At 27.4% G+C, this 14,871-nt stretch overlaps 1 protein-coding gene across 1 annotated transcript; it reads right to left on the bottom strand.

Moving 5' to 3' along the window:
- Positions 1-6,396: 6,396 nt before the first annotated feature.
- Positions 6,397-12,172, bottom strand: LOC132947589 (beta-galactosidase-like). Its single transcript, XM_061017883.1, is given in 8 exon segments — positions 6,397-6,638; positions 6,720-6,935; positions 7,235-7,372; positions 7,430-7,705; positions 7,771-8,108; positions 8,269-8,356; positions 8,358-8,465; positions 12,083-12,172. Coding segments are annotated over 8 exon segments (1,458 nt in total). The 3' UTR covers positions 6,397-6,434.
- Between the last annotated feature and the right edge of the window lie 2,699 nt (positions 12,173-14,871).

Consider the following 14,871-nt stretch of genomic DNA (forward strand, 5'->3'; position numbering starts at 1 on the left):
CAAGCCCCCAGTTGGTCGCATGCCAATTTTAACCATAACTAGACCATAAGTTTATAGACATTCTATAATGCATTATCCTGCCGGATACTACCACTAGACACTGTTGGGGAAATAATATTTCTTTAGTAATTAAATTACGATACGAATTATAAGTTACGTAGGTACTTGTCCAATACTCGACTACCAGAATTTAAATTAAAGAATGTGATATACCTAGGTAACCTATCGATCGATTCTAAAACAGAAACTTAACCTAGGTACAAATAATATCATAATATCAAATAGTGAAATGTGAAAATTTGAAGAAAATTTCCTATAGGTATATCCCGTAAAACCCCCAAAATAAAACGTACGTTTGAGGTGTTCTCTTAAAACCCAAATGTTTAATACCCGTATCCGTATGCGTCGAAAATGTATGTTTCACATTTAACGAAAACTAAAACTATCGTGACGGAACGGAATTACGAAGAACGTATAAGACAAAAATAATCGTCACCAAGTGGTAGGTATAATCTGCTATGTACTTACAAATCATATTAAATAACATTAATCATTATGTATTTTCTTATTTTATTAGGTATAGGTATAAAAACCTACCTTCCTACTAAAACCATTGCCTAATCATTGATTTCAAATTTTAAAAATTATTCTACTATAACAATAAATTAACAGTTGTAGGCAAAGTATTATAATTTAAGGTATTTTTCATAATATCTTAATTTTTGTACACCTATAACAACTGGATTTTAAAAACTACTCTACGCCTAGCGAGTATATAAGTTTGTCTGACAATAAATATTTACATTAAGTCTACCGCGTCAACAGAGTAGAAGAACAAAACTTACGTAATTATTTATTATTCCGGCGAAACGCGTTCCCTTCGAGTGTATAATATTGTCTAGTGTCAGAGCTGTGCATCTCCGCCAAGGAAAATGCATATCTCCGATCCAAAAGTTCAGTCTGGATGTATTGAGATTAATGACATTTATAAAAATAGGCACCTAGCTTAATAACCAGAATGGAACGAAATATGTGAGTACGTATTGGAATCGCTGTTCGTCTCAGACGATTGTCATTTGCCATAGATTATTTATAATTATAACCTCACCGTCCTAATCATAGCAAATATATATATGGTCCTAACCGATGGATGATGGATATTTTTACATTATCTTCAAAAAAACATTTATTTGTTTCTATGCGGTAAATTGAATTCAAATTTACAATATAGATAACGGTTTTTTTACTTGGTTTATTAACAAATTGTAATTGATATAAAATAATAATTAAATAAAAATAGTTTTATTGATCCCAATACTTAAAAATAATGTTTCAAATAAAATAATAAAAAGAATTTAAGAAATATTTTAAAATAAAAAACTTCGACAGTAATTCCATATTGGCAAGTGTTGTTTTCTATAGCTGAAAACTGAATAGTTATAGTATCGAACATAATGGGTACGTAAAAAATAGAAATATAAGTAAAATAAATTACCTTTATTTAATTGTATTTAATTTTTTTTTAATAAGTTTTTATAAAATTGACTTCAACCCATATAAATGTTCTAATTTTATTTTTCAATTCGTTGATAATATATGAAACGAATTTTTTGCTTGGAAAGCAATGTCATAGAAAATTCAGAAAATGCAGTTTATATTTAAATCCGTGGCCTAATTTTAAATAATAATTTCTGATGCAAACAATCAGTCGTACCGAAATCGAACATCTTAAACACTTAATATAAACAATTTTTCACACACGCGTCATGGTATGAAAATAAAAAATATTTATAATTCATATTTATACCGATTTTCTACCGATTTATGCCGATCTTCTATATTAATAATAATTATAAATATATAGCAATAACAAATCATTTTTGAATAGCGGCCCACCGGAAAGTTCCCAGTATCCCGCCGGCTCAGTCCACCCCTGGTTCATATTGTAACCAAATAATCTATTATAAACACAGTTACTTTTTACAGATATTATAAGTTAAAATTTGGACGAAATTACATATTAAAACCAAGAATAACGATTTTAGTTATTTTGTTGTAATTTAAAAATAGTAGGTATTCGCGGATTTATGAAACTTTTAGAGTATATTATTATAATATATATACACGATGACACTTTCAAATGTAATTTTTTAGGCAAAAATGACTTTATCCTACTAAATTGTATGTACTAATGCCTAATAATAAAATAAATTACTTTAATCTCAATATTATTTATTAGTTAACGATGTCTTTGCTCAGAATCGTTTTTCGTTTGTTCGTTTTGTATTTTAATAATTTATCCATGGATATATTATTATTACTAATAATTATAGTAGGTGTGTTTGTTCTATTTCATTAATTTATTTAATACTATACCAATAAATGTATACGTCCCTAATCTCTATGATATAGAATATAGATATTAGGTGAACAATAGAAGTTAAGTATGTGACACTAAATTAATAGTTACCTATAACTTATAACGTTGTATTTGGAAAAAAAATTATCAGTTATTAATTAAAATTGTATCTTATGACTATTATCAGTTATAAGCTATAACATATATTTCTATAAATTAAACCAAAACATATATATATTAAGTACCTTATATAGGTAAGCTCCTATTAATTATAATTATTCTACGAACAGGGACTGGAAAAACGACGACGACGTTTATATCTCACGTATTTTATACATTTCTAACTAAAATATGCGCATACAACACTTGGATAGCACATTTTTCGTGACATTAAATATTTATTTTAAGTCTTAAAAGTAAATTTAAGCCCCAAAAGAATATAAAAACAAACTTACTTTAATTATCGACTCTTTCGGCAGAATCCGTGACGTGTGTGAACTGTGACACCCATGAGGAAACGCTCCAGATTACGGAACTTAATATTGGAATTTATGAAAAATAAAATTATACGAAACGCAGTAAGTTTTTTGCTCAAATTTTCGTTGCTTATTGAAATTTTAGAATTTTTAATCGACTGTGTCTTCTGCAACGACTTGGAGATTTGCCATAGATAAATAAATAAATGATATAGATATTATACTAGGTACGTCAATATGATGAATCCACGGATATAATATAATGCAACTTTTTATATCAAAGAGTTCCGTGTTAAGGACCAATTTGTTTATTGAAATTTGATATGACAATAAAACCAAAATAGTTTATAATTTTGAATTTGAATTATAATAATATGATATAGGTATTATTTAAATTATTATTTTAGTTTATCAATTTAATTATTGATTAAGGTGGTGAATAGATATCAGAAGCACAATAATTTTTTTATAAGAGTATATTGTATTTTATGAATTATTAAATAAAAATGTGATTACTGGATTTTAGAGTTAACATAAAGCCAAACGTATACAGTAAATTCATCAAATACCATAATACCAACTAGATTTCTGAAATTCTAAGTATATAATTTTAGATTCTGAGCGGATCGATGACTGTATTAATTTTATAATGATGTGTTCTTAATTTTTTTTAAATTTTTAAATTATTTGTATTTATTTGTTAATAATAATTAAAACTTAAATATTAGCAGTAATCTTGTTCCTTTCACAAAATGTTTTTTAATTATTTTTAATTTAATTTACATTTATACGTTTGGCATTTATCCCAAAGTGATCTCTCAATTCAATTATGAATTTAATAGTTACATTCTCGGTTACATTAATTGGATTATAAATTAGAATAAACTAAAGTTTCCAGCTTCTACTACAACATTATTTTATATTTTATTTTATGTTATTAATTTTTTAAATGCAGTCTGCACCTTGTGTTGGTGATTTTACACGTAATATAAAAAATGTATACTAGTGATGAGTAGGTTAGGTTACCAACCTGATTGTTTAATCAAATTATTTACACGATTTCAATAAAAAAATATCTATGAAGTAAAACATCCGCATTTCTATTAACTATAAATTCATAATTGTATGAACTATACATGTTACATATATTTTTCGAAAAAATTATTTGTGTATTGTTATATTATATTATAATGAAATTAATAATTATAGTAAAATATATAATTGCAAGACATTTAATACCTATATCTATAGCCATCTATAGGGTATAAACTACACTAAAAAAGCTGTAAGTATGCTAATAAAATATATGGGGTGTATAATGTATTTATGTATATAAAAATATAAAATATAAAGATTAATAATATTATATTGTTTTAAATATATCGCGCAAACCTAAAGTGATACCCGGCGTATAGTATAACATGCAAAAAGTTGCGTATTAAACTTAACTAACCTATAACGAAGACGGTCTCGCGTATTTTATACATTGCGCTTTTGGGATTAAACTTATAAATGCTTCTACGTAACCCAGTTAACAGATTGTCCGTGGCAATAAATATTTAATTTAAGCCTAAAAAGTAAATGTAAAATAGTAATAATATGAAAACAAACTTACGCGTAAGCATCGACTCTTCCGGTGAAACCTGGCTAGAGTGCCGCCGTCACCGAAGAAACTATCTTTATCCATCTTCATCTCGCTCTGAACTGAAACTTGAAAGTATCAAAATATTTTATGAAAATAACCTGAATACCTGATCATAACGAAATGTGTGAGTTTGTGTTAGAACTTACATTATAATGTATACGGCTCATAACTGTCGGTCTATATCGATGGCTTATTACTTATTTGTTCACTGAAATTATTAAAATTGTTTATCGTCGCCGACGAATGTCGACAATTGACGATTGCCATAGATATTATAAAATATATTATTTACTATGATAAATCCATAGAACTTTATATTATACTAAGTATCTATACAGTGTATTGATAAATATTAAATCGAATGTACTTTTACAGAAAGTACTTTGTGATCAGCAATGTACCTATTCTGGTTATCTATTTCAGTTATAGTTTGCATGCCAAATGACTACCGGGATTTAAATAAAAAAATGTGATTTATAGGTAATCTATTGGCTATTGATCTATTATAAAATAGAAATTTAACCTATACCAATAATATCAAGTTTTAACAAAATCAATTTTAGTTTTTGGTGTAACTTTAAGTCAAATGATCGTAGATAGCTAAGGTACATGCAATTTCCCCTGATTGTTTATAATAGCATTTTCTATACACCACCAAAATATTTTGACTTGTTTTGGCTGTTTGCGGGCATTTTCAGTTTCCATTTTTTTTAGTTTTATTTTCTATAAATGTCAATAAAGTTTTAGTAGTGGGGTCAAAAAGCATGAACATTTAATAAAAGGCTCCTGATATATTGTTACAATAACAGGTGAATTTTTTTAAAATAAATAGGCACAATTTATGAACTTTAAAATTGAAAAATGATATTTCAACTTTTGTAGCTAAGGTTTGAAATTTGAAAACAAAGTTCCACGTAAATAGATTATTCTGTAACCAAAAAATCTAAAAAATTTTTTTAGAAAAAACACAGTTTTTCTTATACCTAGTTATTTTATATTTTTATAATCAAATTGGACGAAATGAGATATTTAAACAAAGAAGAACGATTGTAGTTCGTGCTATACCTATTTTAAAAATATTATTCGTGGGTAATTGAAACGACTAAAATATATTATTATATACAAATATGACAATAAACAAATAATAATAATTCAACTTAACCGTATCTATTCATACGTTGCAGATCACAAAGATTTCTGTAAAAGAACACACAATTTATCAATTGACCATATAGGTACTGAGTATTATATAAGTTTAATGGATTTATCATAATATACCTAATATATTTTGTATCATCTATGATAATCGCCAATAGTTATCGACATTAGTCGGAAACGATTAACAATTCTTTGATAATTTCGGTGAACAAAAAAAATAAAATGAGCCAACAATAGACGGACAGTTTGTTAAGCAGTAGGAATATATAATATTAAAATATAAGTTTATACCACGAACTCGCACATTTGAGTGCGTTCAGGTTATTTTCATAAAATAGATACTTTCAAATTTCAGTTCAGAGTACTTTTTAAACTTGAATTATATATTTATTGCCACGGACAATGTTTTTACTGGATGACGTATCGTCATCTGGTATGTGGTGATGGAATCACTAGAAAAAATTATGTAAATAAAAGTTTAAAAAACAACAAAATACCTAGGTACTCAATTTGAAGCTTCTAACGCAAAAACCATACTGTGGCATCCACTCACTTCCGTCGCAAGATACCTAGATTGCATTGCTATACACAATATATGAATTATGTAGGTATCCTAGCTGGGCCCTATCTAGTTGATGTTATGAACTGTGAATTATTGCTTGTCAATGAATGGTTTTATAGAATGACACACAGAGTTTAAAATCACGATAATTATTATATGATAAAAATAAAATAAATCAAACATTTAATAATTTTAATATATTTTTCTTAATCAATTATATAACATACATTTTATCTATGTCATTATAGGACCATCAAGAACAGGTTTATCCACAAATTTCACGGACAAATCTTGAGATGTACCTTCAAGTTCTAATATCACTAGTGTATTGGCATAAGGTGATGGTTTTAAAAAAGGAGCTGGCACATAAAGTGTAACTTGAGGTCCACCAAGTGGCCAATACCGACCTAGGTTTACATTGTTTAAAAACACTACACCCTGTAAATATCGAATATTATTTTTAAATTGTAAATATGTGGATAAAAGTCGACTTAACAGTATTAACTTGTAAGAACACACCTTTGTCCAGCCTGAAGTGTCCAAATAAGTGTCTAAACATTTTGTATAGTTAACTGTTAATGTAAACTGTGTTTTATAAAATGCTGGTAATTTAACACTGTTGACGTTTTCAACTGATTTGATTGAAGAAATCCATGATGTACCATTCAAAGGATATGCAGTCATTTTCCAAGGGCTTAATATTTTATTTCCGAGAATCACTTGATCAAAAATTCCCTAGAAAATATAATTAGTATTATTTTACATACAATATTTTAATTCAGTAATTATACTCAGTTGGTAGTTAAAATAAATATAATACAATCTAATTCAGTGATTGTAAATATTACCACTTTTGTTTCTAAAAAGGTAATGTAACCACTCGCCAGTCTGTATCTACACAATTTATCAAATATTAACTTCTATGGTAACTGGTAAGCATTATATTATACTATAATACTATAGTATACTATTATAAATTATACTATTTCAGTCTCAGACCATGAATAAAATAATTTATTGTCAGCTATTATTACCTTCCTATCTTCAATTAAGTCTCCAAAATTCATCCTTCCCTGATTCTCAATTAAAATGCTTAGGTTTTGAACAGTACGGTTAATGTTTAAGCTTATTGTAGTATTAGCTTTCAACCGATTCATAGTACCCACTTGTACCTAAAAAAAAATTTGAACACTCATGTTTCTAAAACTATAACTGCAATGTAACTCTACTTGATCCAGGTAAATGATTGCTCGATCTCTAACCGTGTTCACAGTTAGGTTTACTGGATTTTCAACATTTTTTTGATCATCTGTTAATGTTGTTTCATACATTACAAAACCAGTGTTAATATCTAAGTCCTCAAACGATAAAGGAACATCACTGATCACTGGTTTAATACGTTGAGCAACCTTTTCAAATATGCTAACCAAAGGTCTTAAATAGAATTTTCCATAGGCACCTTTGGGTGCGGGATTTGGTGATATCTCGTTTGTCACAGCATATTTCTTAAAAATAATTAATTAATAAACTGTATATGTATATTGGATAGTTAACTGTTATTAAAACTCACGGCTTCTTCAAGTGTCTGTTTAATTTTGAAATACTTTTCTGTAGGGTCTACAGCTTCATCCAATGGAGCATTATAATCGTATGAGGTCAACTGTGGTAAGTATCCAATACTTTCTTTGGTGTCATTTGTATTCGCTCCCGATGTGAATCCAAAATTTGTACCGAAAATTTTAAACGAAGCATTAATTGCCAACATTACTTTCATTTGTTTTACAACATCGATGGGGTTGACTATAGATACTGATTCTTGCCAATGAGTTAACCAACCGGGATAGAACTCTGAGTTCACTAGTGGACCTCCTTTTTGAACCTTTCTCATGAAGTCAAAACACTGAGAAGCTAAAACAAACATATAAAAATATACTATAATTCAAATCTGCAATAAATTTAATATTTATTAATTCAATTTTATAAATTGGCACGTCTTTCAGTGTTTTGATGATATTTTTAAATTTTTTCACACACCAAATAATCTACTTTGACTTTTTGTAATACTAACCGTTTGATGAAATTCCAAAATCTACAGTTGCGTATACTTCTGGAATAACGCCACAGTCAAAGTATGACTGACCACATCCATCAATTGTAATTTGTAAAAAGCGCAGCCTTATTTTCTATATAACTCCTAAATAAATCACGTATCCATAATTTATACCCAGAATCGAAGGCATAAAAACTTCCATACTCATTTTCTACCTAATGAAATTTATATATATTTTTTTCATCCTTGATTGACAATAGAACATTAAAGATATCTACCAGGCAATCAGAAAAAAATTCCCAAAATATTAAAAAAATAATTTCTGAAAAAATTTCTAACACTGTATAAGAACAAATAAATGTGGAATTGTGAAAATACAAAAACAAAAATGATTATATATACTTACTCGTTATTAGTTATTACTTGTTAAATTCCTGTTCGGTTTTTAATGTAGTATTAAAATATAATTTTGATCTGCAACATCATATTATGATTCAAGTTATTAACTTTGCTTATTAAAACTGCTTAGTACTGCTTACTTTCAACTTTTATCACTATTTTGTCACTAAGTCAATAACGTTCCGAAAAGTGCAAAAACTAGGATTTACCACATTGTGACTAAAGTGATGAGTACTGACTGTTTTAAAACACTAATACCTGAAATATATCTTTAACATTAATTTAAATATCACAGTTGGATTAATTTAATTATACCTTAACGGAACCAGTACCGGTTTTTCAAATTTTCCTCAATTCTATAAAATTTGAAAATTATTACGAAGTTCAAACTAAAATGTCCCGAAACTTAAACAGAAAAAACTATTCAAAATATTTAGTTCATTAAAGAATGATTATTCATGGGGCACCAAATTATCAATTTTCAAGTCAATACAAAATATTCAACTAAAGTTACAGTACTAAAAATGTTTAAAAAATTCGGCTAGAGTTAAAATTATAAAAAAAAATTGAAGGAAGGTGTTGGCGCCCGCCGGCAAATGCATTTTAGAATACAAAAAAAAATTTATATAAATTATATTGTTGGATTACACATTACAAACATCAAACTAAAATCTCCAAAATCTTAAACAGAAAAAACTATTCAAAATATTTAGTTCATTAAAGAATTATTCAAAGGGTACCAGATTGTTAATGTTTAAAAATTTGGCTAGAGTTAAAATCATAAAAAAAAAATTGAAGGGAGGTATTGGCGCCCGCAGGCAAATTGATTTTAGAAAACAAAAATAAAAGTTTGGAAAAAATTTAACAGTAGAAACACACATTACGAAGTTCAAACTAAAATGCCCCGAAACTTAAACAGAAAAAACTATTCAAAATATTTAGTTCATTAAAGAATGATTATTCATGGGGCACCAAATTATCAATTTTCAAGTCAATACAAATTATTCAACTAGAGTTACAGTACTAAAAAAAAAAATTGAAGAGAGGTGTTGGCGCTGTAGTAAACCCAAAAGCCATTATACTATTTTAAATAAAATAAGTAAAATAATAAATTATACATAGTATAATTTATGAGTAGAAACGTAGGTATTAATATAATCCTAAATAACATAATCCTAAAGGGCTAAGTAGATTGCGCACATCTGTTGGTCACTATGTAGCGTACTGTAAAAGAGGGCCTAACAATTGGGAATTATTTGATGACACTATCAAAAAGTCAAAAGCAGTCAATCAAAATACAGTTGTATTGTGTGAGCTTCTGATTTATACAGTATAATAAAATAAATTATCAAAGCATTTGTATACCATAAAATGTACAAATAAAACATTTTGATTAACTGAATTCAAATTGTATAGGTACTACATTAAAATAACTTGACAATAAATTGTTATCTATTTAAAAAAATTCCAACCTCCAAGTGTAACCAATTTTAAAAAATAAAATTTAATAAGATTGTTTACGAAATTTCTATTAAACGTTTGAAAAACTCTGTGTAAAGTTCTAATAAATACTTAAATATAATACTGCAGAAGTGTAATGAGTGGGGAATAAAATACTTCATACCTGTACTTATACAATAGGTGCCTATACCAATGGAGGTAGGAGGTATTTTATGATTCAACCAGCTTCAGCTGCCTGAGAAGAGGCCGAAAACTTATTAAATTGGGATAATAAAGCAAAATTATATGTTGATTTTGATTCAACGTGGATGCGTCTGAGTAAAACTAAAGTTAAATTAATTAAAATATCAAATGGGGAACTTTATTTCAAAATTTTCTTAACCAGAAATTACGTTTCGAAAACCTTTAATTTAAAAATATAAACTTGGTGCAACTCGAATTTAACTTTGTACACAGTTTTGTATTATTACCAAAATTAAAATCTTAGATTTAAAAAGAAAAATTTTTACAAATTCTCAACTCAAAATAATTTGCTAACTTTCGTGATTTTTGAACTTTAAATGCTTATAAAAAAAAAACGCGCGAAATAGTCGAACGTGTTTGTTCGCGAACCAGACACGTGCGAATTTCCGGGTATATCGTGCAAATTCGTGCTAATCACGTGCTACATTTTGGTATATCGAGTTTGTTATTATTTTTAATTTTTCACGTTGGGTGGTGCTGGTGAGACGTCTCTCCAGCACCGCACATCATTTTTTGTCATAGAGTTGTATACTTTGTCATGCAAATTTTGGCGATAGTCATGCAAATTCATGCTAATTACATGCTAATTTCCTGTAAAAAAAAATTGTAAAATTTTTGAATGGGTGGTGCTGGAGAGACGTTCGTCTTAAAAATTCTGGGGGGCTACAGCACACCTAACAAAACTATTAATTTAAAATAACCTATAAATGCCTTATATCTAAATAAATAAGGAATATTTTTTGGAGGGGTCTGAATCGTAGTTGAGGGGTGGGGGCTATAGCCCCCCTCTCCCCTCCCCTGTAGTTTTGCCTCTATACATGGGCCCTATATATTTGGTCGCACACCCACCAATATGTACCAAGTTGCGGCACTGCTGAAATTATGTATTTGTGTATTAATATAATATTATGTATTATTGTGCAAATGTGCTGTATACCGACACGGCTTTGTATACGATTTCGTTATTATGTCCAAGCGTTCAGCAATAATTAGTACATTTTCCGTCAGCGAGTTTACATGTGCCGTTGGTATTATCGATTGGGACTATAGTCAATTTGTAATTTATATGCAACAACGAATAAACAAATAAGTACAAATTTCAATAAATAGAGTACCTATATTATTAGTGGCGTGGCGAACTTCATAACTTATGAGTTATGAGACACAATAATTTATATTAGTAATTATAAATACTTATATAAATCATTACATATTTACATAAATGGTAACTGAGAATGATTGGCTTAGTCTTAGTGTGTACTTAATAAATTATTTACTATGTGCTTAAAATGTGCATGTGTGAAAAAAAAAACCAACCGATAATGCATAAAGTGTTAAAACGTATATTATAATAAACAGTACGACACCTTACTCGACCGACCTAGCTATTATTGGTTTTTAGAATATAGCAGAAGCTCAGCAAGTACATTATATAAACATTATGTTTACAATCTCTACCTATATAATATAATATATTGAAATATGTGAACGGAGACACGTAACCGCGCGAATTGTATGATAATAATTATTATATATTAGATAAATATACATACATAAAAAAAAAACAATAATAATAAAATATATCTGTAAGATAATAACAATATAATATTACGGTTATATTTATATTATATAGGACGCGGTGTATAAACTTTAAGATGTCTGAGGTATACAGAACGAGAGACAAGGGATATTATTCCTTATATATACACCTCGGAGTGTTTATACCTACAAGTGAACTGCCGCAAGAGTTAATTCTTTCGGGTCTACAGACGACAATGATCCATTGGTGAGTTTTCTTAAGCCGGTGGTGTGCTAGCATAAAGGTTGTCGGGGGTCCTTTGTACAGACGAGCCCTGCTACAGCCATATGTCCCTCGTCGTAAGTATATAACGGCAGTTAAAATTCCAGTAGTTTTCAAAAGCGCCGGGAAAAACAAAAAAAATTAAGGAAAACCTGTAATTTTTACGCAAAATAGGTTTTCCAAAAAATCAATATTCGTTTATGGTGTTACTCTAAAACGACTGACCGTAGATATATATAAACATTTAAAAAAAAAATGTTTAATTGTCTCGAGCTGTTTACGGACATTTTGAGTTTCCAATTTTTTTAGGAATTTTTTCTTTAAATGTCAATACAGTTTTATTCGTTTAGTTAAACCACTTGACAATGTAATACAAGACTGCCAATTAATTGTTAGAATAATAGTTGAAAAATATTAAAAATACATAATCACAATTATTTTATATGAGTATTAGTTCAAATTTTGAGAAATTACGTAAAAAATACGAAAATGTGCAAATTATTTTAAGTTGGAAATTCAAAAAAAATTTCGTTTTTGAATTTAAAATTTGAACATTTAATACAAGATGCCTTATAAGTAAGTCTACTTTTATCAAAAAAAAAAAATATCTACCTACTGGAAGTCAAATTAAATTTATATGAGAGTTTGAAGTTCAAATGCAGCCTAAGACATTACTAAGTATATTTTATGATGTTATTGTGAATTAAGTAATTTATATATATAACCTATTAACATGGAACCTTATTTTAAATTTTCTATTCTTAGTGGATTATTTTATACATTTTTACTAGGTACAAAATAACTATTAAATTTTGTAAAAATTTGTACTTTAAATTCTTATACAAAAAAGTGTGGCCTATGTATTTTTAATATTTTTTTCAACTGCTATAGTAAATTAGTAACAATATATCTAGAGCCTTGAGCAAAAAAAACTAAAAAAAAGGTGGGCAAGTGGATATCCCTCTGCTATACAGTAGGTTACAAGTGGGTCACTGTTTAATGGATGGTATTAAATTTGAATTCAATGATATAATATCATTGTATACGAAAAACGATTCTGAGGGGTGATGTTTTGTCAGTGTGGATATTTTATATTATATTTATATTGTTATTACTTATTATTAATACGGTAGCCAGTAAGTTGAATTAATATTATAAAATTACAAAAAATAAACTATAATCTTTATTCTTGGTTTTTACTTATTTAATATGTAGTGCTGTCCAAATTTGAACTTAAAATAACTAAAAAAAAAAACTGTATTTTTTTATTTTTGAGATTTTTTGGTTACAAAATGTTTTGGCTACCTACGTGAAATCTTGTAAATTTTTAGAAATTTATAATTCAAAATAATTTGCAAATTTTCGTGATTATTACGTTTTTTGTCAAAATTCAAACTTTAAATGTAAACAAAAAAAAAATTGTGACTTCATTTTTAATATTTTTTAAACGTCATTGTAATAATTTATTAAATGTATTAAATTTGCTAGCCTTTTTATCTTACACATAAAATTTTATTGACATTCATAGAAAAAAAACCTAAAAAAGTTTGAAACTGAGTATAATCGTAAACAGCTCAAAACAAGTCAACAATAAACACGTTCACAATTAAAATAGCACAACTGAAATAATTGCAAGAAAGCAATAAAAAATGTATTTATTTAGAATCAGAATGACATAAACAAATTTATGTATGTATATTATATTACCAAGTATATTTGATGATATTATTGTGAATAAAGTAATTTATATATTTAGGTACCTATTTACGTGGAACCTTGTTTTAAATTTTCAATACTTAGCTATAATAGTTGAACATTTTATACATTTTTAACTACAAAATAATTATTAAATTTTGTCGAAATTCAAACTTTAAATGCTTCTAAAAAAAAATTGTGGCTATGGATTTTTAATTTTTTTTATCTGCTATTGTAACGATATATCAGGAGCCTTGCATTAAATTTTCACGCTTTTTTAAATATTAATAAAGTTTACCCAACAAATAAAACTTTATTAATATTTAAAGAAAAAAAAACTAAAAAAATTGAAAACTGACAATGTCCGTAAACAGCCCAAAATTTTTTTTAGGTGTATAGAAAATGAAAATATAAACATTCAGTAAAATGTTCATGTATCTACAGTTATTCGTTTTTGAATAACAATAAAACAACAAAACCGCTACACGAGAAATCGAGTGAATATCCAATATTGTGAAAATATGAACTTCAAACGCTCGTAAAAATTTAATTTGACTTTCTTATAGACATTTTTTTTTTTTTTGATAAAGATGCACAAACTTATAAGGAATCTTGTATGTATTACATTTTCAAATCTTAGAATTAAAAAGAAAAATTTTTATGAATTCTCAACTCAAAATAATTTGCTAATTTTCGTGATTTTTCCGTATTTTGTCAAGATTTGAACTTTAAATGCTTCTAAATAAAAACTGTGACTAAGGATTTTTAATATAGTAGGAGCCTTGTATTAAATTTTCAAGATTATTTACCCAACAAATAAAGTTTTATTGACATTCATAGAAAAAAAGACTAATAAAATTGGAAACAGAAAATGTTCCTAAACAGTTCAAAACAAATCAAAATATTTTGAAAATTTTATGGTGTATAGAAAATGCAAATATAAGCAACTAGTGAAAATTTCAAGTATATACGTACATTTTTTTTATAGTTACACTAAAAACCAAAATCGATTTGGTGGAACC

This window comes from Metopolophium dirhodum, chromosome 6 (genome assembly GCF_019925205.1).
Source record: "Metopolophium dirhodum isolate CAU chromosome 6, ASM1992520v1, whole genome shotgun sequence".
NCBI classification, from domain to species: domain Eukaryota; kingdom Metazoa; phylum Arthropoda; class Insecta; order Hemiptera; family Aphididae; genus Metopolophium; species Metopolophium dirhodum.